Consider the following 27,105-nt stretch of genomic DNA (forward strand, 5'->3'; position numbering starts at 1 on the left):
ATGAATTTCATATACAAAAAACCCTACGTCTTGACCTGTCTGATTAAGGTTTGTTATACTTACACACAATTTAAAATTTAAGAAAACTATTGATACTCTTACACTGAAACCCAAATAAACAATTAAATTGCAATTATTAGCATAGAAGCCCTAATGGACATGTTCCTTATGCAATAAAGACTTGGGGCTAGATTTACTAATCTGCGGGTTTGGAAAAGTGGAGATGTTGCCTATTGCAACCAATCAGATTCTAGCTTTCATTTATTTAGTGCATTCTACAAAATGACAGCTAGAATCTGATTGGTTGCTATAGGCAACATTTCCACTTTTTCAAACCCGCAGTTTAGTAAATATACCCCTTGGTGTGCCAGATCTTGGACCCATGGTTCCTGATCTAAACAGACTGGTAACATTGGATTCCATGTGAGGGGGTTGATGTTCCAGTCAGACCTACCATTAGTGTACGTTGGCCAGAATTTTGACGTAGGGAGCCTGTTCTGGTCCCTTCACTGGATGGATTTGGCTTCTTTGTCTGTTTGGTTATGGATTTGGACACCTCTGTACCGATTGGCATACAACTAATGTGGGGTGGTCCAGTTGGATGCTGGCCAGGTTTTAGGACATTTTGGGTCCCAATTGGACCTCCCGTTGTATGCTAGGCAGAACGTTAACCCGGGGAGCCTGTTCTGGGCCTTCCACTGGATGGATTTGGATAACATTTAACATAAAAACAACAATGGTGTGTTGGAAGAGCTTCTAATCTGCTAATTATTTTTAAAATGTTGACCGATACATTTAACTCATTGGTAACTTAATAACTTGATTTAAACACAGGCAACGCTGGGTTCTTCAGCTAGTTTTAATATAATTAAAAAGCATATCATTGCCATCAGTTATACAAAGTATGTTAAACTAGTGAAATAAGTGCTCAAATATGCAAACCAGTATACACAGATTAACACAGATGTTATAAATTCTTTAAAAAAAAATAAATTAGTCCAACTCTGGTAAAAGTGAAAGGTTCTCCATTGAATAAGGTCTTATTGCAAAAGTAACTAGCCAGTTTATTAAGTCCTCAGTAATCAAACGAAAGTGCTGATGTACAAACTTGAGTTATGCGCTAGTCTTTTGCCTTGATCGTGTAATTTCATTGCTTTTTGGAGTTTCAATGGAAGAGTTTCAATAGTTTTCTTAAATTTTAAATTGTGCATCAGTATAAGAATCCTTAATTCAGTGTTTTTTTCAACTCCAGTCCTCAGGACCCCCTAGCAGTACATGTTTTCCATATCTCCTTGCTGGAGCATAGGTGTATTCATTACTGACTGACACAGTGTAGCAGGTGGTATAATTATTTCACTGGTCATCTGAAAATCTTGCACTGTTAGTGGGTCCTGAGGACTGGAGTTGAGAAACATTGTCTTAATTGGACATGTTACACCATATTTTGTCTATGGGATATATATGGTATTTATTTGCTGTTTATATAAAATATTCTAGTATTGTTTTTATTACAGTAGCACAATATCCTGAACTTAGGAGTACTCAAAGATTATTATGTGGAAAAGAGTCAGCCTAGAGGAGAAATTGGAGAAACTGTTGGAGGTTTTCCTAATGTTGAAAGAGGAAGCAAGTGCCTTGAATTTTCAGGAAGAACCAGACTAGGCTAAGTTTACGGATGAAGCTATTTGTGCTATGCAGAATCTGACCAAGGAAAATACAGTTATAACAAGAATCAGCAGTACCCATATGAAGTGTCATTGACAACCACGATAGACGAAAGCAAATGCAAAAAAGGACTGTTACAGGACAGGGACATGGCTGATTAATACCCTGGAAATGTACTAATAGAATCTGTTCCATTAGCAGATTCCACAGATCCACTAGAGACAATGAGTATGGAGGAGTTGATAGTGGAATGCCAGATCCGGGGTGTAGCGTACCTGTACTGCACGCACAGGGATATACTCAAACGTCTTTTAAAGGATCAGGAGAATCCCATCAATGACTTTAGTGTCTATAGGAAATGGATGCTCACTTTAGGTCCCCACATGTCTCTCTGGGATCAGATGCAATGTCTGCAACAGAGTTTTGAAGAAGCAAAGGACGAGGTATGGCGACAAGGACTTATTGACATTGGAATGTGGCAGAATCAGTGTTATCGAATGAATGCTGAAAAATGTAAATTACAATATCTTGTTTCACAACCCAAAAAAAAGGGCTGCTCAGTCTGTTAATCAGGGGGAGGTCCATCCTGGGGATTATACACAACTGCCCAAGCTACTATCTTGGGGGAGGCTGGAGAAGAACTGCTTGGTGAGGATGTTGTACCTCTGACTACTCAGAAAGGATTAGGAGAAATCCTCCCGTTTGGTGACTTGGATGAAAAAGAGCTACCATGTAAGTATGACAGAATTAATGCAATAGGAATTGTCATGTCAGGGGCCAATACCATGGGGCCCTTGGAAAACTACTCCTACAGCTTTCCTATGCAGAACTGGCAGATGAGATGTTGACCAAGTGAGTGTCTGAGAGGGCAGTGCCACAGTAAGATTCACCAGCCCCACAAGCTTAGGAGCACAGCACTCCAGCTCTAAATCTGGGGACCCAGGACCCAATAACAGAGGCCTGCACTGGACTATCCACTCTGGTTTGCTGCCTGGAGAACAAGTCTTGGTCCAATGAGGATTTACACCACCCCGATGCTCCAGAGGCAAGAGAAGTAGTGAAAAAGGTGGATGCGGTAGCAGGGGAGCGGAGATATATACAGGGGCATCCACAAGTGTTTTAGGATGGGTACAAAAGATTCACCAGCAGCAAAGAAGTAATAGAGCCCCCATGTTTGTATGCCACAAGGCAGTAGTCAACTTAATGTTTGGGGAAGGGGAGATTGGATCTTTGGGAGATATAATGGGACAAGAACCCCAAAAGTTTTCCCGTCACTGGACAGTTGTTACTTGAGCAATTGAGGGAGGGGGGGATTGAATCTTTGCCAGAAAAAAAACGGACAAGGAGCCCCAAAGATTTCCTGCCACTGGGCAGTTTTCATTCGAGTATATGGGGGAGGGGAGCATGGTCTCCAGAAACAGAGGGCATGCCAAGGGACTATTTGTAGTTGGGCATTTGAGGGTGGACAAGGCTCTCAAGGAATAATGGACTACAACTCTCTTATCAAAGATATGTGCACAGGAGTGGCCCAGTTTTTTTCTTGTCTCAACTTATGACACAGGACAGCATAAAGCCAAACTCCAATTGGGTGGAATGATATGCCTGCACCCATGGGACCCTGGTGGGAGATCAAGTTACTGTGTACTGCTGTCTACCTTACTATCAGACCCAGGTGAAACCACAGCAGGCCTGAGACTTTTAACTTGGTGGAAAAAGGTTTACTTTGTGCAAGTGAGCCATTGTGAACAAGGGCTAAAAAAGTGGGGGAAATATATGTGACGAATCGAGTTTGATAACACCTTAACCAGCCTTTCCCTCGTTTCACACCATGTGTGGATTATAACATGCACTTTTTACAGTGCTGGTTGTGCTCTCCAGCTCACCAGAGCTGGGATGCACAACCAACTGCAGTATCTAATTACATGTGAATAAGGGGAAATTGTACCTTTTCACTATATGTTACTCATTGTAAATATGTATATTGTTGTATCTTGTTTATATTGCAGTAAAGCTTTTATTCATCGTGCTTAAACTGAAGCAAGGTGGGTTATGGGTAGGGATCAGATTGCAGGATACAGGTGAGGGGAAAGGCCAATTGTTCTAAACAGGATTAGTCCAGACTTTTTGCCTGGAACCCAACAGGGGATTTCTGTGGAAGCACAGCTCATCTCCACTCCTCCTCCAACCCCCTCATTCAGAACCCATCATTGTTTAAGAGGGAGAGAGCCAGGGATTTGTCCAAGGAAGGGGAGAAACTGTGGAAATATAACCCTGGATATAAAAAGCCACTCCAAAAGGGGTAGGTGTTCATTCTGAGGAATAATGGCTGGAAGTTGCAGAATGGCTGGTTTTGGCTTGCAGTTCTCTACCAGTGGACTACATCTGCAGATCCATGGGTCTTCAAGTCAGGACAGTCAGGTGACTAACTCCTTAAGCTAGTAGGGTAGGGGACAGATCATGTGGTAAACCTGCCTGGTATTTATTTATTTGTATATAATATTCTAGTGTTTGCTTAATTACTACGATTTGTATAGTCACTCAGGCAAATTCTAACTGCATTTGCCTGAATGAACCCTATATGAACCCTAAAAGGTACTATGTAGGCTTCCCTAGCATAGTAAGGCACCCCTGGATGGCCAGCCAGCGTAAAGTGGGTAGAATTGGGCCAATAAACCTGGCATCTTCACAGGCACTAACTAAACATTCGCTGACATCATCTCTCTAGTGTGTGACCTTGTGTCTCAGACACATACCAAACATAATGATATTTGCTCACCATTAGTAGAGATTCTCAGGAAGCATTCAGCCTCCTCCCCAGGTCAGAGAGAAAGACTGAGCTCTGCAGCAACCTTTTCACAGCACCAGTGCAGGTGCAATTCCTGATTAGTCTATTGTGTGTCAGTCAGATCAGAAGGCCTGGTCTGGCCTAATGGCTGGAGCCCACCCTACTCTCTCCACCCATAATCCCCAGGACACTTTTCCGGCTATTCACCAAGCCTGGAGCCCTTAAGCAACTCACAGCTACTACAGACATACACATTTTCCTGGGGTTTCAATGTAGACAAGGCCGCAAGCCTGGAACCTCTACCACCCATATTCAACACCAACCCAGTGGCTTTGTCACAATATATCTATCTATATAGATAAATATTTAAATATATGTATTAAACACATATTTCATCTACAATTGAATAAAATAAATTGATCCTGTGTAAACCTATCAATCATGACTAATTGGAGTGGGATTTGAAATATAAAAATCCAATATTCATCTCCGAAGCCAATTAAGAATTTTGCAACCTCTAATAGCTTATTTAACTTTCTCAATGCCAAGATTCAAACTATTTCTGCTATTCATTTGTGCTTTTTAAGAAATTGTTTAACAATAGCATAATTTGTATAATAAAATAATTTGAGTGAACGAGTGACTTTTAAGATAGACACTTTTCTGTCACAATTAGAAAAAAGTATATTAACATAATTTGAACCATGGTTCCTAAAGTGTTTATTTGCTAAAAAAAAAAAAAGCACAGTATTTATATTTTTTATTTTACACAATTAATTTTTTAATATACTTTTGCTATTCTTCCAGCATATCACAATCTGGGCAGTTTATGTGAGCCTATACCATTTTATGTATAATTTGAAGGACTATCTTGCTATTGAGTTTACATCTGAAAAAAATTTAAGCCTATCAAAACAGATTTACTTTTATTGGCATGAATAGACTTTTTATGTCAAGGTGAGGAAGTATATACTTTTGGGACTTCATCGTGCCACCATTCATCCTGTGACATAATTCCCTCTCTCACTATGAAGATATATAGAAATGTGGATTTTTTGGTGGACAACACCCCAACCACTATTGTGGTATTTGTTTAATGAAAGAGCAATGGTATTTCTAAAATGCCCACTTTGCTGCTAGGCTTCCAATGGGATAATTTCATAATATTTAGTACCTTGCCTTTCATGTTATTTCAGCATAACAGGGCAAACACAGGATTTCTAAGGGGGGGTGGGGGGGTTTCCTAGCCACCAGAGTGAAAATGATTAGCATGCAAAGAGTGTGGCTATCATTTTAGCCATTGCTAAGACACTCTCCAACCCCTTCATGTAGGCTTCAAATACTGCACTACTGTCCACGCAGCCTTCTCGTGTCACAAGCAAAATCGGGACTGTCCCACTAAAATCGGGATGCTTGGCAGCATTAAATTAATATTCCCCTCTCCCCACTTAAAATAGGCACACCTTTATTGAAATTAAATTGCACCCACCATCAAATAAACAATAAAACAATTAAATTAATTCTTCACCACACTTTAAATGATTACCACCACAATTCAATTCATAACTCACTACAAATACCCAGGCCCGGCACTCCCATTAGGCAACGTTAGGCAGTTGCCTAGGGTGCCGGGCTCTGGTAGGCGCCACAGAAGTAAAATGCAGTTACTATTGTACTTTAATACTGTGTGTTGACCGCTGAGCATACCTTTCATGGCTGCCGCAAAGCTTCAGATAGATCCACAGGGAGGGGGGACAGGGCATGGATCGGGACCGCTGTCCCTCCCCTCCAACAGCTGTTGGGGCACCGTCCCTCTGTCTCCTCCACTCCCCCTCCCCTAACTGACTGTCGGGCATGACATCATCATAACGGCCCGACAATGTCAGTGAGGGACGGGACCCAGCAGAGAGGAGCATCTTTATGGAGACACCTTTAAGGTAAGGAAAGAGAGGGGAGGGGGACATTTAGACCCGGGGGGGCATTGAGATCCAGGGGGAGGCAGTGTGCTTAGGGTCGGGGTTTGAAATTATGCCTAGGGCGCCGAGGACCCTAGCACCGACCCTACAAATACCGCAGGTTTTCCTGTTGCTAAAGAAGAAAGTATTAATGAAAATATGTACTGTGTAGCTTAATTTGCTTGAATAATGCACACATTTTCAAGAGCAAAGTCATTAAATTTCAAGCTATCAGTCTCTTTTGACTATACTAGGAAATAATTACTATACACAATTACATGGTATAGCATTTAAATGTATGTAAAAACTTTTTTAAAATTACAAATTTAGCAGACCTAACAAATAAGAGGTACCTGAAAGGCCACAATCAACCAATTACATTAAGATCCCCTCCCTTTCCCCCACACTTACGTTCTTCCATCAGATACTGCAGCGGCAGTATTCTGTCTGCCTCCCTTGTTTGATGCACACGTGGAATGGCGCAAATGTGTTCTAACAAAAAAAAAATATATATATATATATATATATATATATATATATATATATATATATATACATATATATATATATACATATATACACATATATACATACATAAATATTTGACCACACCTGTTAATTATTGAAATGAGGCATTTCAATTAGGGATGTGCACCGGCGACTTTTGAGGTCTCGTGTTTTGTGTTTTGGATCCGGATTTTCGTTATTTTTGAGGTTCGGATTTGTCTCGCAAAACACTTGACGAAAGGTCTCGGTTCGGATTTAAGGTATTGGATTCGGATTTTTTTTGAAAAAAACATAAAAAGTTTAAAAATCAAGTTTTTGGGCTTATTTTCACTCCTAGGCTATTATTAACCTCAATAACATTCAATAACAAGCATTTCCACTAATTTACAGTGTATTGTGAACACCTCACAATATAGTTATTAGTCCAAAACGTTGCAACAAGGTATCTTTCTGGACTGCGTAGAGGAGTGGGTCACCACAATATATATTAAAAACCCTGAACTTTTATGAATCGCACCAATAAATGTACCTGGACTGCGTAGAGGAGTGGGTCACCACAATATCTTAAAAACCCTGAACTTTTATGATTCGCACCAATAAATGTACCTGGACTGCGTAGAGGAGTGGGTCACCACAATATCTTAAAAACCCTGAACTTTTATGATTCGCACCAATAATTGTACCTGGACTGCGTAGAGGAGTGGGTCACCACAATATCTTAAAAACCCTGAACTTTTATGATTCACACCAATAATTGTACCTGGACTGCGTAGAGGAGTGGGTCACCACAATATCTTAAAAACCCTGAACTTTTATGATTCGCACCAATAATTGTACCTGGACTGCGTAGAGGAGTGGGTCACCACAATATCTTAAAAACCCTGAACTTTTATGATTCGCACCAATAATTGTACCTGGACTGCGTAGAGGAGTGGGTCACCACAATATATTAAAAACCCTGAACTTTTATGATTCGCACCAATAATTGTACCTGGACTGCGTAGAGGAGTGGGTCACCACAATATATTAAAAACCCTGAACTTTTATGATTCGCACCAATAATTGTACCTGGACTGCGTAGAGGAGTGGGTCACCACAATATCTTAAAAACCCTGAACTTTTATGATTCGCACCAATAATTGTACCTGGACTGCGTAGAGGAGTGGGTCACCACAATATATTAAAAACCCTGAACTTTTATGATTCGCACCAATAATTGTACCTGGACTGCGTAGAGGAGTGGGTCACCACAATATCTTAAAAACCCTGAACTTTTATGATTCGCACCAATAATTGTACCTGGACTGCGTAGAGGAGTGGGTCACCACAATATCTTAAAAACCCTGAACTTTTATGATTCGCACCAATAATTGTACCTGGACTGCGTAGAGGAGTGGGTCACCACAATATCTTAAAAACCCTGAACTTTTATGATTCGCACCAATAATTGTACCTGGACTGCGTAGAGGAGTGGGTCACCACAATATATTAAAAACCCTGAACTTTTATGATTCGCACCAATAATTGTACCTGGACTGCGTAGAGGAGTGGGTCACCACAATATATTAAAAACCCTGAACTTTTATGATTCGCACCAATAATTGTACCTGGACTGCGTAGAGGAGTGGGTCACCACAATATCTTAAAAACCCTGAACTTTTATGATTCGCACCAATAATTGTACCTGGACTGCGTAGAGGAGTGGGTCACCACAATATATTAAAAACCCTGAACTTTTATGATTCGCACCAATAATTGTACCTGGACTGCGTAGAGGAGTGGGTCACCACAATATCTTAAAAACCCTGAACTTTTATGATTCGCACCAATAATTGTACCTGGACTGCGTAGAGGAGTGGGTCACCACAATATCTTAAAAACCCTGAACTTTTATGATTCGCACCAATAATTGTACCTGGACTGCGTAGAGGAGTGGGTCACCACAATATCTTAAAAACCCTGAACTTTTATGATTCGCACCAATAATTGTACCTGGACTGCGTAGAGGAGTGGGTCACCACAATATATTAAAAACCCTGAACTTTTATGATTCGCACCAATAATTGTACCTGGACTGCGTAGAGGAGTGGGTCACCACAATATCTTAAAAACCCTGAACTTTTATGATTCGCACCAATAAATGTACCTGGACTGCGTAGAGGAGTGGGTCACCACAAGATATATTAAAAACCCTGAACTTTTATGATTCGCACCAATAAATGTACCTGGACTGCGTAGAGGAGTGGGTCACCACAATATCTATTAAAAACCCTGAACTTTTATGAATCGCACCAATAAATGTATCTGGACTGCGTATAGGAGTGGGTCACCACAAGATATCTTAAAAACCCTGAACTTTTATGATTCGCACCAATAAATGTATCTGGACTGCGTAGAGGAGTGGGCACTGGGCACCACAATAAAATATATAAAAAACCTTCAACAGATCTGCATTACACTACACATACGGCTGCTCCTCCATCCTCTCCATCATATACATGTTGGAGTTTTAGCGTGTGACAACCTCTTGTTTTTGATAATGTCAGTGCATTTGGAATATTTTTCAATTTGCCCCACACCACTGAATGTACTTTATCTATGATACGCAATACGCATCTATCTATCTTGACTGCGTAGTGTGGTGGCCCCGGTACACAATTTGGTACCGAGGCCACAATATAATTTAAAAACCCTCCACGTGTCGGAATTCCACCAAACAAGTATCTGGACTGCATAGTGGGGTGGCCCCGGTACCCAATTTGATACCGGGGCCACAATACCTCCTCCAAACATGCTACAGACAATTCGTCATTGAGAGACCCCAGACAGACAGGGTCGAAGTGCTATTGTTTGACTTTGTAAACCCAAAAAAATGTCCCTGTTGCACATAGTCGTGCAATGAAGACTGACTTTTTCATTTAAAGGCACGATCTTTAAAGTGTAGTGTTTGTAAGTCTAAGTCATATTATACTTTTGGTAAAATTGGTTTTTTTTGTTCCTCTTTATGGTAATTAATTAGTAATAGAATTAAAGTAGGAAATAGAATTAAATAGAATTAAAGTAGGAAATAGAGTGGTATAGAGTTGTAGTGTGGTATAGATAGAGTGGTCCACACAATATAATAATAAAACCCTCAACTGGTCTGAATTCCACCAAACAAGTATCTTGACTGCGTAGTGTGGTGGCCCTGGTACACAATTTGGTACCGGGGCCACAATACCTCCTCCAAACATGCTACAGACAATTCGTCATTGAGAGACCCCAGACAGACAGGGTCGAAGTGTTATTGTTTGACTTTGTAAACCCAAAAAAATGTCCCTGTTGCACATAGTCGTGCAATGAAGACTGACTTTTTCATTTAAAGGCACGATCTTTAAAGTGTAGTGTTTGTAAGTCTAAGTCATATTATACTTTTGGTAAAATTGGTTTTTTTTGTTCCTCTTTATGGTAATTAATTAGTAATAGAATTAAAGTAGGAAATAGAATTAAATAGAATTAAAGTAGGAAATAGAGTGGTATAGAGTTGTAGTGTGGTATAGATAGAGTGGTCCACACAATATAATAATAAAACCCTCAACTGGTCTGAATTCCACCAAACAAGTATCTTGACTGCGTAGTGTGGTGGCCCCGGTACACAATTTGGTACCGGGGCCACAATACCTCCTCCAAACATGCTACAGACAATTCGTCATTGAGAGACCCCAGACAGACAGGGTCGAAGTGTTATTGTTTGACTTTGTAAACCCAAAAAAATGTCCCTGTTGCACATAGTCGTGCAATGAAGACTGACTTTTTCATTTAAAGGCACGATCTTTAAAGTGTAGTGTTTGTAAGTCTAAGTCATATTATACTTTTGGTAAAATTGGTTTTTTTTGTTCCTCTTTATGGTAATTAATTAGTAATAGAATTAAAGTAGGAAATAGAATTAAATAGAATTAAAGTAGGAAATAGAGTGGTATAGAGTTGTAGTGTGGTATAGATAGAGTGGTCCACACAATATAATAATAAAACCCTCAACTGGTCTGAATTCCACCAAACAAGTATCTTGACTGCGTAGTGTGGTGGCCCCGGTACACAATTTGGTACCGAGGCCACAATATAATTAAAAAACCCTCCACGTGTCGGAATTCCACCAAACAAGTATCTGGACTGCATAGTGGGGTGGCCCCGGTACCCAATTTGATACCGGGGCCACAATACCTCCTCCAAACATGCTACAGACAATTCGTCATTGAGAGACCCCAGACAGACAGGGTCGAAGTGTTATTGTTTGACTTTGTAAACCCAAAAAAATGTCCCTGTTGCACTTGCACATAGTCGTGCAATGAAGACTGACTTTTTCATTTAAAGGCACGATCTTTAAAGTGTCAGAAAGAGAGAGAAGACACAGGAGAGGAGAGTTGTAGCTGGGGACCTGGGGTGGAAGCTCCCAGGCTCCCCCAGCATTGCCTGGAAGTCTGAGCGTGGTGACTGAGCCAGGGCAAGGAATGTGTGCCCTGGATGAGGGGGAGAACTCCATGCCACTATAGTGAACCCAAGAGAGAGGGGGACACTGCACATGGAAGAGGCCCTGGAGTGAGGGCTGCTACAAGAGGCATGGTAGCTGTAGTGTCAGATCCTGAGGCTGAGAGTACAGAGTGACGTGTCAGAGCACAGGAGACATTATCCCCGCAGAGGAGGGATGAGCTGCAGTTGAGAGGTATGTTGTTGAAATAGGACATGCACACTTTAACAAACCAATCATTTCAGCGACAGGGCCTACCAAACAACTTTGACTGAAATGATTGGTTTGTTTGGGCCCCCACACCAAAAAAGCTATTCATCTCTCCCTGTACAGACTAAACAGGCTCTACTGAGGCAAGATGTCGTCCTCATCCTCAACCTCTGATTCCTCTCCCCCTACAGTGTCTACTTCCTCCTCATCACACATTATCAATTCGTCCCCGCTGGACTCCACAACCACAGGTCCCTCTGTAGTATCTGGAGGGCAGTGCTGTACTTCATTGAGGAATTGATTATTCATTTTTATAAACATCATTTTTTCAACGTTGTGAGGAAGCAACCTCCTTCGCCGCTCACTGACCAGGTTCCCCGCTGCACTAAAAACTCTTTCCGAGTACACACTGGAGGGGGGACAACTCAGGTAAAATAGAGCCAGTTTGTACAGGGGCTTCCAAACTGCCTTTTTTTCCTGCCAGTAACAATATGGACTGTCTGACATGTCTACTTGGATGGTGTCAGCAAAGTAATCATCCACAATTTTTTCTATTGTCACAGCATCCAATGCAGCGAGAGTAGACATGTCTGCAATGGTTGGCAGGTCCTTCAGTCCGGACCAGATGTTATCAGCATCCCCGCCAGTGCCTCTTTTGGGAAAACTGAGCTTTTTCCTCGCAGCCATAGATGTGGAAGAAAATGAGGGTGGAGCTGTTGGCATGTCACGGTCCTCTTCAGAGGACAATCTCCTGACCAGCAGGTCTTTGCACCGCTGTAGACTTGTGTCCGCCGGAAACAGAGACACAACATACGCTTTAAACCGAGGATCGAGCACGGTGGCCAGAATGTATTCCTCTGACTTTAAAAGAGTGACCACCCTCGGATCCTGGCAAAGCGTACGAAGGGCTACATCCACAAGAGCTACATGCTTGCTGTAATCGCAATGGCTTACCAGCTCCTCCCTCACTTTCTCCAGCTGCTTCTGCAACAGCCTGATCAGGGGAATGACCTGACTCAAGCTGGCAGTGTCGGAACTGACTTCTCGTGTGGCAAGTTCAAATGGCTGCAGAACCTTGCACAACACGGAAATCAGTCTCCACTGCGCTTGACTCAGGCGCATCCCCACTCCTTTGCCTATGTCGTAGGTGGCTGTGTAGGCCTGAATGGCCTTTTGCTGCTCCTCCATCCTCTGCAGCATATAGAGGGTGGAGTTCCAGCGCGTCACAACCTCTTGTTTGAGGTGATGGCAGGGCAGGTTAAAGCTTTTTTGATGTGCCTCTAGTCTGCGGTAGGCACTGGCTGAATGCCGAAAGTGTCCAGCAATTTTGCGGGCCACCGCAAGCATCTCCTGCACACCCCTGTCACTCTTGAGGTAATGCTGCACCACCAAATTAATGGTGTGGGCAAAACATGGGACGTGCTGGAAATTGCCCATATTTAATGCCCGCACAATGTTACTGGCATTGTCTGACACCACAAATCCCCATGAGAGTCTAAGTGGGGTAAGCCACTGGGAGATAATTTCCCTCATTTTCTCTAATATGTTGTCAGCGTTGTGCCTCTTATTAAAGCCTGTAATGCACAATGTTGCCTGCCTTTGCATGAGCAGCCATTTTGTAGATGCTGCTACTGATGCAGCTGTTGCTGTTGCTGCGGAAGGGGATGCATCTACCCAGTGGGCTGTCACAGTCATATAGTCCTTCGTTTGCCCAGAACCACTTGTCCACATGTCCGTGGTTAAGTGGACAGTGGGTACAACCGCATTTTTAAGAGCACTGAGGACACTTGATCGTACTTCTCTGTACATTTTTGGTATCGCCTGCCTAGTGAAGTGGAATCTCGAGGGGATTTGGTACCGGGGACACAATACCTCCATCAACCCTCTAAATCCCACTCCACTGATGGCGGACACCGGGCGCACGTCTAACACCAACATTGCAGTTACAGCCGCAGTTATACGCTTTGCAATAGGGTGACTACTATCGTATTTGGTGGTCATGGCAAACGACTGTTGGACGGTCAATTGTTTGGTGAAAGACTTAGCGGTCTTACGACTTCCCCTCTGGGAAGATGACCGACTAACAGCAGCAACAGCAGCAGTGGCAGTAGTAGGCGTACCGCTGCAGGATTCCTCGGATGAATCCCGTATTGAGGAGGACTCAGTCTGGCTGCTGACTTGGGCTGCAGGACTGAATCTGATGGAGATTGTGGAGGAAGTTGACGAGGAGGGTGTTGCTGGTGTGTATCCAACTGGACCACGGGATTTAGGTGTCGCTGTACCGATGAGGGTCCTAGCCCCAGTTCCTGAACTAACCACTGAACTATGAAGGTTATTCAGGTGACGTATAAGGGAGGATGTTCCTAGGTGGGCAAGATCCTTACCCCTGCTTATTTGAGCTTTACATAAGCTACATATTGCCATACATTGGTTGTCTGGATTTGGATAAAAATAACTCCAGACCGAAGAGGTGCATTTTTTGGTCTTCTGACCAGGCATGACGATGGGCTTTTTCATCCCATGGACATCAGCTGTTTCCCCCCCTGGTGCCTCATTTACAATAACCACATCACCATCCTCATCATCAAGTTCCTCCACAGCGCCAGCTACATCATCAATAGCCTCCTCCCGAGCCACCTCTTCCCGTACAGTGATGGGAAGGTCAGGCTTGACAACCACCAACACCCTTGGACTCGCCTTGGGGATTTGTGATAATTTCTCTTTAGAAGGCAGAGTTGTTTGCTGTTTTGTTGCTGACAGCATAACTCTCTTCAATTTTTTGTAGGGGGGGGGAGGAGGAGGAGGGCTAAGATCCGTGGGTGAAGCTGAACCACTAGTCATGAACACGGGCCAGGGCCTAAGCCGTTCCTTGCCACTCCGTGTCGTAAATGGCATATTGGCAACTTTACGTTTCTCCTCAGATGATTTTAAGTTTCTCTTTTTGCTACTTTTTCTTAACTTGGGCTTTTTGGATTTTACATGCCCGGTACTACGAGATTGGGCATCGGGCTTGGAAGACGACGTTGATGGCATTTCATCGTCTATGTCATGACTAGTGGCAGCAGCTTCAGCATTAGGAGGAAGTGGGTCTTGATCTTTCCCTACTTTATCCTCCAAATTTTTGGTCTCCATTATATGTAGCACAAGATACTGCAGAATGTGTGAACTTGGTAATATTGCAGTACCAATGGACTTATACTGCTGGATTGGTTTTGCAAATTTGGTTATAATTATTATTTTTTATTTTTTTTTAAAATTTTTTATTTTTTTTTACTTTTTTCTTATTTTTAAAAAACTTGGGAATAGTGGGGAAATAACTATGCCCTTAGAAGCACAGAGCACAGGACACAGCACCACTGGACTGAACAGGACACGGCACAGGACCCAGCAGCACTACGGAACTCAGCAGGACAGAGCACAGGACACAGCACCACTGGACTGATACTGCAGAATGTGTAAACTTTGTAATATTGCAGTACCACTGGACTTTTACTGCTGAATGTGTGAACTTGGTAATATTGCAGTACCAATGGGCTTATACTGCAGGATTGGTTGTGAAAATTTTGTGGTAATTAAAAAATATTAAAGTAGTTTTTGGTATTTTTTAAAAAAACTTTTTTTTATTTTTTTAAACACAGGGGAATATTGGGGAAATAACTATGCCCTTAGAAGCACAGAGCACAGGACACAGCACCACTGGACTGAACAGGACACAGCACAGGACCCAGCAGCACCACTGACCTCAGAAGGACAGAGCACAGCACACAGCACCACTGGACTGATACTGCAGAACACAGCACAGCACAGCACAGCACAGCACAGCACAGCACAGCACTAAACAGCACAGCACAGCACAGCACTAAACAGCACAGAACTAAACAGCACAGAACTAAACAGCACAGAACTAAACAGCACAGAACTAAACAGCACAGAGGACCACCTAACACACCCTCCCTCTACCCTGATCAATGCCCGAGTGAAGATGGCGGCGACTAGCGGGGAATTTATAGGATCCGAGTATCGCGAGATCCGACAACGGGATTATGAGTCAGAGCCTCAGTTTCACTTTTGAATTTGGCGCCAATACCCGGATCTGTCTCGGATCCGACTCGGATCCGCAACGTTCGGGTGGGCTCGGATTTCAGAAATCCGAGTGCGCTCATCCCTAATTTCAATCAGACCTGTTGCCAGAGGTGTAAAAAATCAAGCACCTAGCCATGTAGTCTTCATTTGCAAGCAAAATGGGTCATTCTGCAGAACTCAGCTCAGTCACTTCAAGCGTGGTACTGTGATAGGATGCCACCTTTGCAATAAGACGGATTGTGAAATTTCATCCCTGCTGGATATTCCACGGTCAACTGTAAGTGATATTATTAGAAAGTTGAAGCGTTTAGGAACAACAGCAACTCAGCCATGAGCGGAAGACTGCGTAAAGTCACAGAGCGGGGTCAATGACTGCTAAAGCGTATGGTGCTTAAAAGTTGCCAACGCTCTGCTGATTCCATAACTGAAGAGTTACATTAATCCCAGTGGCAGTATGGAAGCACAAAAACTGTGTGACAGAAGCTTAATGTAATGGGTTTCCATGGCCGAGCAGTGAAAACGTGTCCTGTAAACTAACAAATCACATTTCTCTGCTTGGCTGTCAGATGGGTGACTTTGGTTTTGGCGGAATCCAGGAGAACGTTACCTGCCTGAGAGCATTATGCCATTTGTGAAGTTTGGTGGAGGAGGGATAATGGTATGGGGCTGTTTTTCAGGGTTTGGGCTAGACCCCTTATCTCCAGTGAAGGGCAATTCTAATGCTTCAGTATACCAAGCCATTTTGGACAATGCTATGCTTCCAACTTTGTGGCAACAGTTTGGGGAAGGCCCTTTTTTATTCTAACATGACTGTGCCCCAGTGTACAAAGCAAGGACTACAAAGACATGGTTTGATGAGTTTGGTGTGGAAGAAGTTGACTGGCCTGCACAGAGCCCTGACCTCAACCCCATCAAACACCTTTGGGATGAACTGGAACAGAGATTGCGAGCCAGCCCTTCTCGTCCAACATCAGTGCCTGACCTCATAAATGCTCTACAGAATGAATGGGCACAAATTCTCACAGAATCACTCCAACATCTTTTGGAAAGCATTCCAAGAAGAGTGGAAGCTGTTATCACTGCAAGAGGGTGACCATGACATTGACCTCCACCACCCCCCTGTGGTATTTGCTTGATGAAGAACAAGAGCATTTCTGAAATTTCCAATTAGCTGTAACTCTTGCAATCAAGTACAGTATAACATCTGTATATGTCAGAACAAACATAGGGGTATATTTATTAAACTGTGGGTTTGAAAAAGTGGAGATGTTGCCTATAGCAACCAATCAGATTCTAGCTGTCATTTTGTAAAATGTACTAAATAACTGATAACTCGAATAAGATTGGTTGCTATAGGCAACATCTCCACTTTTTCAAACCCGCACTTTAGTAAATATACCCTCTAGAGTGTTCTTTCAACACATATAGGCATTTACACCATATTTAGTTTTATGTAATAAGTGCAATACAATGTATCACACAACCTTGACCCTTACCCATTAGAGTGTTTATTTGATGAGGAACAAGAGTAATTATTAAAATGCCCACTTAACTAACACTTGTAATAAGACACTGTATAGTTTCCACCACATTATTTGATAAAATATATACAAAATATGGTTACAACAAATCTTTTTGTTGTTGATATAACAATACGGTGTATTACACGATACTGAAACACACTCAAAGGTCATGTGATTGTGACTGGTGGGATTCCATTAATTCCTCTAATGCATTTTACAGTGATTGGTATGATTCTATAGTGGCTGTTTTTTATTCACCAAGTTATGCTCAAATGACACTTGATTTGAAAACGGATTTGATGTAATTTGTGTGAATTTCAACTTGGGACAAATTAATTTGTCCGTTTATACGCCGCACGTAATACCCTTTCTGACTTCCTTAACTAATCTTAAAAAGGACAAAAGTTAAGACACAATAAAACTTCCTATACTTACTTGAAATAGGCTTATGCTGGCACTGAAAAATAAATCAGCAATGAAAACATTCTGCTTGGTGGTCTTGGGGCTCACATTGCACTCTCTTCTTTTTGATACACACTTGGCTGCTTCTAAGGAAATCCTGTTGCATTTGGTAGTGATGTACAGCTGGATGCATCTAAAGAAAGCAATGGCAAAAGCTGCTCTAATGGTCTTGTTCCACTTTCATCTGCACATACTGAACCTACTACTGTGATCTGATTTGAGACTATGGGGTACATTTTTCAAGCTGCTATAGGCAACATCTCCACTTTCCAAACCCGCTGAGAACTTGCAACTTGATAAATTTTCCCCCATGTGTATTGTTAGTGGCTGCCTCCTGTCATAAGCAGGCAGGTCCCCTCTGGCCCAACACTTTGTCACTCCCCTCACCTTAATATTCTTCCCTAATTACTTAGTGAAGAATTAATTATCTGTCACTAAGGTATTGCTGGCAGCCTTGAAACAACCTGTATTTGTGGCAACAGATTTGGAAAGGAAAGTGTTTGGCTCTTCACTGCCCTGATCCTGATTCCCTGTGCACCTGCCACCTGCACTATGCTGACATGTAGGCTGCTCAAGTGGAAGGAAATAGAACATTTTTATCTAGGGCAGCCAGCTTCTTTATTCTGATGATTGCAACTGAACCTTTCTGATGAAAATCAAGTTCTTGTTTATACTTTTTTACATCATGCATTATGCTGTTTTTTTATGTCTGGATTTCTACAATGGACCTAGTCGTGTTCCCCTTATAAGAATTTTCAAGTGTCATTTATTCTTGTGGAATAATTTAATTAAATTAATTGAAAAGTTCCAGTAATCAGGTAAACATGTATAACAATGTGGCAAATATAAGACATATATAAACATAAATATAACATTGTTGTTTGCACAATGCAAAAGATAATTGGGGCATTTGGTGAGATATGTTTTGTATTAGAGTGTTGTAGTGTAAGGATCAAATGTGCAATTTTTAGGTTATTGTTTGAATTATGAATGTGAAATATCTATGAACTTGTTTAGCTGGAATTATGTTCAAAGAGACAATGACCAAAGCTGGGAATGGCTGATCTTAAAACATTGGCATTGTATTAGTGTAACAAAGTAGGGATTGATGTTAAACTAATTAACATCACCCTCTGTTAGGTGTGGCTAATCAAAAACACATCACAACGAGCCTGATACATTAAGGAAAGTTAAGCAAAAGTATGTGAGGCAAAACCATGTTGCATTGGAGGGGGAGGTTAATTTAAAATGTGATGGCAGATTTATATTTGGGATCGGGCATGGTAGATCACTTTTATATTTCAGTGTACAAATAAGCTATGAAGTATTTGTGTGCTATATGAAGAAAGACAGTATTTTCCTTATGTGCAAAATAGTGAACTCATTTGCACCCTTTGCATTGCAACATGGTTTTGTCCAGAAAACTTGAGTAAGAAAACTTACTCAATTTTTTGCTTAACTTTCCCTAATGAATCAGGCACAACAATCCCAGCCTTCCAATGTTTGCTATTAATTATATTGATCCCTACCTCTGTTTGGCAAGTGTAATACACTGAAAAGAATCTCTGGGTAATATGTTCCTATTTATGCTAATTCCAATATCTCTCTCTGCTTGTGCAACACTGGCTACAAGTTTAGAAATCATATATAATATTACACCAATTATATCATATTGCTGATTATGCCTATACTTTTCTCCTTATAGACTCCACAGTCTGTTTGTAGTAAAATGTGTCTCCCTGGATATAGAAAATCTACAGGAAAGGGATCAGCTGCCTGCTGCTATGAATGTGTACCCTGCCGAGAATGGGAGATTGCCAATCAAACAGGTGATTAAAAATGAGTTCACCACCTAACTACCATTTTTAGAATGATTCTTAAATTTTAAAAATATTTAAAATATGCCACCTCCCTTCATATTTCCTTCCACATTATGCACCTGTTTTGACTAAATTTTCTCTGAGTACCCATACACTTCTTGTAATATTGCTGTGAGGATGTCAGGACTTTGAAGGCAAATGAGAGAGCATAATTGAAACAAAGTGGTTTTATTTAAAACACAGGTTTAGGATGCAATAAATGGTAAGGCAGCAAAGTACAAGTCAGCAGGATATATGTAGAATGATGATCACTTGAATTGTAGGAACAAAGTCGGGCTGGAAAAGGTAGAGCCAGTGTAGGTAACAGAGTAACCAGGATATCTGGGAAGCAGATGATCAGCAGCCAGACAAGGGCTAAAGGTCCGGGTTAAGCAAAGAGCTGGATGGCTGGAACAGAGAAGGTGTAATGGTCTGCAGGCAGGAGTACACGGAGGTCAATGCAAGCTGAGAAGCTTAAAGCAGGATACCAGATGGTATCACAGTCTGCAGACACAGGAGCTGGTTTGCTAGAGGTGCCACAGACTGGAGGCACAGGATAACAGGAGGGTCAAACAAGCCAGAAGTCAAAAGCCAGATGGTCCACCACAATACTTGGGAGAAAACAGGAGAGAAGTCACAACAAAGTTGTATCTGGTTCATAAAATAAGGTGCAAAACAGGGGGACAAGCAGTTAAGACAACAGATGAACTCTCCCTGTTTGCAGGGAGAGGAAATGTTATAAAGTCCATTCACATGTGAAAGGGCTCCAAGGATAGTATGCTATACCCCTGTAGGAAGGAGAATAGTCCAGGTGCAACAGCAGAGCCTCTGGTGGTACAGAGGTACTGCAGGTTAGATACATATAATGACAGAGTTCAGACATAGTCCCTTTCAGGCAAGATCAGGAGAAGGAATAGCAGTATCTAGTGAGGAAATGCAGAATTGCAGCCAGTGGCAGATCGTGACAAAGGGGAAGGCACAGCAGCATCTAGTCAGGGGATGCAGGATTGCAGCCAGAGGCAGATCTTGACAGAGGAAGATGTTGTGCAACTCTTACAAAATAGTGACTGTCCACTAAATACACTATTCCCATTTAAATAATCTCGTCCCACAAAACAAAATCTAATTTTTGCATATGGATGTTAGGCTGACAGTCTGATCACCAACTCACAGAACCAGATGGAGGAGGTCTTCACCTATAGCAGCCGCCTTTCCCTTAGAGCTTTATACGCTCACCGGTACTTGATGCCGCCAGGACTTAACTCCAGTCATAGTGTGAGTTAGTAATACAGGCCCGTAGCGGCAGCCCAGGATGCTGAATGGAAGGCAGTGGACAGTCAGAAGATAACCGAGGTCAAGGGTCACAGGTAAGCAGGATAGTCAGAAAACACGCCAAAAGGTCAGGGTCACAGGCAACACAGCGGGGTCCAAGGTTCAGGCCAAAGGGTCAGGGTCACAGGCAAGGGTCATACACGGTAGTCAATACAAAAGGCTTTCACCAAACACAGCACAGGAGCAGGTTAGCTGACAGGGAAACTGGAAGGTATAACCTGCAATAAGGCTAAGCCCTCCCTGCCTTAAATACTTTCATGTGCCAATCAGAAAAGAGGAGGACAGGACTGACAATCAGCCTCAGGAGGCTGCTAATTAATTACTAGCTTAGAACTGGCATATATGATAACATAAACCAGGAACATGTATAAATATATAAATGAACCAATTTAAATCATAGGAGAGCTCCCCCTGGTGTTGGAGGATGTCCCTACACCCTCCTACTCTATGCCACAAAGATAAGCCCAATGAAGAATAACTGTGCGTTGAAACTAATGCACGTGCCCGGCTGTTAGAACATGCCAGAAGGCGGCGTACCGCCGCAGCTCGTGACAATGGATGCATAAGCATACACTTTCATGCGCCTAGCCCACTGTCCAGAAGCAAAGCATGGTTCTATCATGCTTCTTCTATCAGAAGATGCAGCATTTTGCATCCTCACAGACCTTGCCACCTTGGCCAGCAAATCTATGTGCTTCACTGTAAAAATGGGTGAGTTTGCCAAATATCTTTGTCACCAAATGACATTTGTGCTGCACTTTTTCACTTTAATAAATTATGACTTTACTATTGTAACCTCCAAACTCCCCCCTTCCACTTACTACACTGACTCTCTGTCCCCTACAGAATTCAGATGAGACTCTTAACCTACAATGCCCTCAGCCACTCATTTCTACTCTACATCTACATTCTCCTTTCTATCCACAATTTCTCCCATCTTCTCCGCATGCCATCAAGCATGTCCTCACCACCGCGCCTATTGCCTCTTACCACTCCTGCCTCTAAAACTTCTCCCTTGCTGCTCTCCACTTCCAGAATGCACTGCCTCTCCCAATCAATCTATCCACTAGTTTCCAAGGCTTCAAATAAATGTACCCTTAAAATTAACCTTTTCATCTTTCATTACAGTCTACCAGCCCTCCTCCTAAAGACTGTGGCATAGTGGTTAGCATTTTTGCCTCACAGCCCTGGGGTCATAATTTTGATTCCCAGCCAGATCCTTATCAGTGTGGAATGTTCTCCCAATGTTTGTGTGGGTTTCCTCCAGGTACTCTGGTTTCCTCCCTCACTCCAAAAACATTTTTGATGAACTTTCTCAAAGCAAGATACTTTTGGGGTATTTGAGGAGACACTCTTACACAATGATCTTCTGAGACAAACAGTTTAAAGTTAGGCTAATGTATAAGAGGGGAAAGGAGAGACATTATCTAACTAGATGAAGTATCAATTCTCTTTCACTTTTGATCAATTGGTCACAGGACAGTATATAAGATACTGATTATCTCTTGATTTCTTGAGCTGCATGTTACATATACTTTTATATTTTTATCTATCTACTTTTATTTATTTTATCTAACAATTAAGAAATTGTTTTATATTGGAGCCAATGCCACTATTCTTTCATGTTAATCTGCCATAAACTGATTTATTTTTAAATTATTATTATTAATTATTAATTATTAAGGCAGACCGTGGGTTCAAAATTACAACTGTATTTATGTTGTATTCAACGTGCCAAATAATTATTAATCTTCCAGTATACCTGTAAAATTCCCCACGTTCCTTATCTTTTTTGCAAGTGGATATTGTTCCCCTAAGTCAACAGCTGAGTAGAAAGACCCACACAGAGGAGAAAGTGGTGAGACCACAGCAGAAACAAGAACCAACTGGCAATATTCCATACTAGTACTAGTATTACATTGTTGTAATTATTTAATTTATTTCAATTTTAGAAGTTACTGTTTAACTGTAGAGGTTTCATTCCAAATCAATTAGTCTGCATATTAGTATTCTAGTAAGGTCCTTATTAGTATAATATATAATGAAACAGAGGAGTGCTGATAATAGCAATTTTATTAAAGTTCAAAATGTATAAAAGAGTGTCTATTAGACAACAGTACATAACATGCAAAACTAATTCACCTATTGTTAGGCATATAATAAATACCTATAATCAATCCGGATTGACCAATCAATATTAAATTGTATAATATAGCTAGTATTAATTTTATAACCAGCTAGAAAATAGTTCTTGATATTCCAAAGAAAGAGACAAAAATCCGATAGTATGGTATGGAGCTTTATGTTATATGGATCCTTAATGCTCCAAAGGATTCGCCTCCATCAAAGTCTTATATATATAAGAAATCTTTCAAAAACTCATACAAATTGTGTATATGTTAGCTGGTGACAAAGTGCGTATGTCAAACAGTGGTATTAGGGGTCTATTTATGACCCTTCGTTTTTTTCAGTTGATACTTTTCAATCTTTATCTCCTTGATAAGGATTGAAAAGCAACGGCTATGTATTAAAAAAAATCTCAGGGACAGCAGTGCCGATAACCTGCTGTCCCTGAGAAGTGACTCACCAGGGTATCGCAGTCTTATCTCCTTCCTGAGAGCTGCGGTGATCTTCTCTTGTGTGTGTGTTTTGTTTACTGCCCATGCGCAGACTGTAAATTACCGGCATGTGCAGAGTCATCTCCCACTGCTATTCTGTGAGAGGACAGCATTACTGGAGCAGCAGTAAATAAATGACTGATTATCTTAGCAATATTAACCTCTAAAAGGTATGTACAATGTTTTCTGAATCATTCTTTCCTATTTGTTTAAATGCACTTTTAAAAATAATGTGGATAATGAGTGTTTTATTAATAATTATTGTACTTGAATGTTATATAAATGTAATATAAAATTAATAAAGGTCTGGAACAATAACAAAAAAATAACTAAATGAATGCTTTAATTACTTACAATATCTATACTTGCAGTTTAATAGCAATAGTATCAGCAGAGGTAATGTGTCTCTCTAATCTGTCTCTCGGCAGCAGTAATAAGAACTGTGAACGCCTGTGACCTCTGACATGTGACTGTGAGGATCACATGTGATCCCTCCACCTATCCACACAGACTCCGTCCAGCTCTGCTGAGCTGACAGGTAAGAAAACTTTCACTTATGAAAATGTACGCCAGCTTCAGATGGCGCCAGCTTCAGATGGCGTACATTTTCATGAATAAAATGAGAAAGATTTCAATTGACACACTTTGATACATAGCGGTACTGAGCGCTCCCCATACATTGTTATGGGGAGCGCTCCGATAAACTCTAATAGGTGCAAAGCAGCAGATATCTATCTCCGATATCTGCTGCGATGCTAGCTTAATACATAATGATTTTACCGGTAAAGCCCCGAAAATGTTGTTTTCGGGACTTTACAAGGGGGGAATAGTTTGATAAATAGGCCCCTTAGAGATGGTCATCTCTCTTCATAGCCTGTGAGGGTGGTGCTATGTAAAACCGATTATTCTGCCAGAATCTCTTGACTTGAGTACAATATTCAATTAGGACGTCTCAATGGCATCCAACGAGATGTAAAATTTGTACTTAGCTTTCCGTGAAATCTTTAGGGCAATGTCCAAATGCAGATAGGTTTTCATCGGTGTGCAAATGCACTTTTCTCGATCCAGGCACGTCTTCTCTCACTTGGGTCCACGGATTGAGTGTCGGGATTCCTGGAAATTAATTAACTAGATCACCTGACGCCTTTCTCTGTGTAATCACGGTTTCATCAGAGGTAAGTAAAGCCTTCAAAGGTCTGATTCTTTTATCGGCATGTCTCTTAACATTCGTCTAATCAAAAGATACAAAGCTACACAGACAGCTAATCAAACAGAACTCATTAGCATATCTATTGAGTTCATCAATTTGGGGCAATAAATTTCATGGACAGTAGGGAGGCATTAAGAGGGATCGTTAGGTCTCATAGATCCACTTATTTATTTATTTTATCAAATTATGTACAATTAGTTGGTATCCATTGTTTGGAATTCCTCTCTTCAGTCACTATCCAGTCACGATGCTAAAAGGAGTTGCTCCAATCATATAATTTCTTTTCTCGCTGTTGTTGGGTAGACTACAACTATCTATTCAAAGTGCTAAGGAGAGTTGCTCCAATCATGCAATTTCTCTTCTTGCTGTTGCTGGGTAGAATACAGCCTCATAAATATAACAGCAAAAGTTCTACAATTGTATCAATCAGATAATAGATTAGAATAAAATAAAATAAAATAACATGACAACTTTTGCTACTGATCTTATTATTTCCTTTTTTACAAACATTATTTCATTTTGTATCTCTGTGTTGATTGTTCTGACATAAATCTAACCAAATATAATCTTTGACTTCCACTCAAATCACACTATAAAAGAGTATTACAAAACTACATTCCAACATATCTCATGTAGAAAAATTGTATCTACACATTTAAATATAGATATTATTCTAATGACTTCACAAAAAGTCTCAATCGGAAATCTTGCTGAATCTCAGATGCATGACAGAATATATTATTATAAAAGTAAGATATATTGAAATAAAAATTAAAAATAATTATAAAAAGAGATAAACATAATAATAATATATAAATAAAGTAAATGCATTCCCAGTAGCAATAAGTTTAATCATCAACCTGTGTACCCTAAGTACTTAATGGCTCAACCATATATTCACACCTCATAACTAAAACCTCCACTAGAGACATACAGATAGATCGATAGGGAAAAGAAGAAATCCTTCATATTGAATGTAAATGTAATCCTTCATATATTGTTCAATTCCAAGCTGTCATTCAAACCATAGGGCGATAGCGTTCTGAATTTGAATATCCAAAAAGCTTCACGTTTACATAATTTCGCAAATTGTTCACCACCTCTTCTGGTGAGTTCAATTTGCTCAATAGCTTTTATTCTGACATACTTCAAATCACCATCGTTACATTTGATAATGTGTTCAGACAGTGTATGTGTTTTTACATTCTTAATGATGTTTCGTCTATGTTCGAGAAAACGCAGATACATTGGTCTGATAGTGCGTCCTATGTATTGCATGCCACATTTGCAATTTATAAGATATATAACATAGTTGGACCTGCAGTCTAATACTTTAGTTATAGGAAAGATTTCATTAGACTCAAAGGATTTTAATTCTTTGGCTCCATGGTATACTGACTTGCATGTTAGACAATGTTTCCTCCCACATCTATAGTAACCAGTCGATCTATTATTAAGCCAATTTGAGCATCCTCTTACTATCTGGTCTTTCTAAGTATCTATCTGATTATTAATACGTATTGATGTTGATACAGTTTGTTCTCTAGATCTTAGAAAATGGCTCGGAGCCAATCTATCCTTAAGGTCTTTCTAAATACAATGTTTTTGCCTTTATTAATTTGGGTACCAATAAGATCATCTATTTCTAGAATACTAGAATTTCTAATAATAATCCTCCTAATATCCTGCGCTGAATTGTTATATTGGGTCACAAATGCTATTGACCTATCTTGAGGTTCATTTAAAGGCTCTTCTTTTTGAGCCAATAACAGACTTCTGTCTAGCTGTTCTACCTCTTTTTCAACCTTTTTTAGTAATGAACATGGGTAACCCTGCTTTATGAATAACTGATATAACGTGGCGGCTCGTTCTTTATAATAGCAATTTCTGTGTATTCTCAGGAATTGCCCTTTAGGTATATTCATCTTCCACTTTCTTGCATGTCCACTTTTAAATTGTAAATAATTAAAGGTGTCGACATCTTTAGTATAGGTCTTAGTGGCAATGTTGCTTTCAGTGACACATAGAGACACATCTAAAAAATTGATCTGTGTTTGACTTCTCGTACTCATGAATCTAAGGCCAAAAGTATTCTCATTTAGGTGAGATATAAATGAACATATGTAGTCCTCATCTCCGTCCCAAATAAAAAACATGTTGTCAATAAAGCGACCATATAGAACCAGGCCCGCCCCGAGCCGCGAATTCCACACATAGCTCTCCTCAAAGAGGCCCATGTACAGAGCTCGGAGCGAACCTGGTTCCCATGGCCGTACCCTTGGTCTGACGATAGAAAATAGAATAAAAAATAAAATAATTATGCTCCAAGATAAATTGTATGGAGGCTATAATAAATTGCGACAAATGATTATTCATAGCGGTATCTTGTTTC

The 27,105-nt window shown here is 40.8% G+C and overlaps 1 protein-coding gene across 1 annotated transcript in view; it reads left to right on the plus strand.

Moving 5' to 3' along the window:
* LOC142108296 (vomeronasal type-2 receptor 26-like) overlaps positions 1-27,105 on the plus strand; it is a 117,281-nt gene that overhangs the window by 42,654 nt on the left and 47,522 nt on the right. Inside the window, exon 3 of the mRNA XM_075191933.1 lies at positions 19,400-19,523. Coding sequence (XP_075048034.1) covers positions 19,400-19,523 — 124 coding nt within the window. The remainder of the gene's footprint in view (positions 1-19,399; positions 19,524-27,105) is intronic.

Source organism: Mixophyes fleayi, chromosome 12 (genome assembly GCF_038048845.1).
Source record: "Mixophyes fleayi isolate aMixFle1 chromosome 12, aMixFle1.hap1, whole genome shotgun sequence".
NCBI lineage: Eukaryota > Metazoa > Chordata > Amphibia > Anura > Limnodynastidae > Mixophyes > Mixophyes fleayi.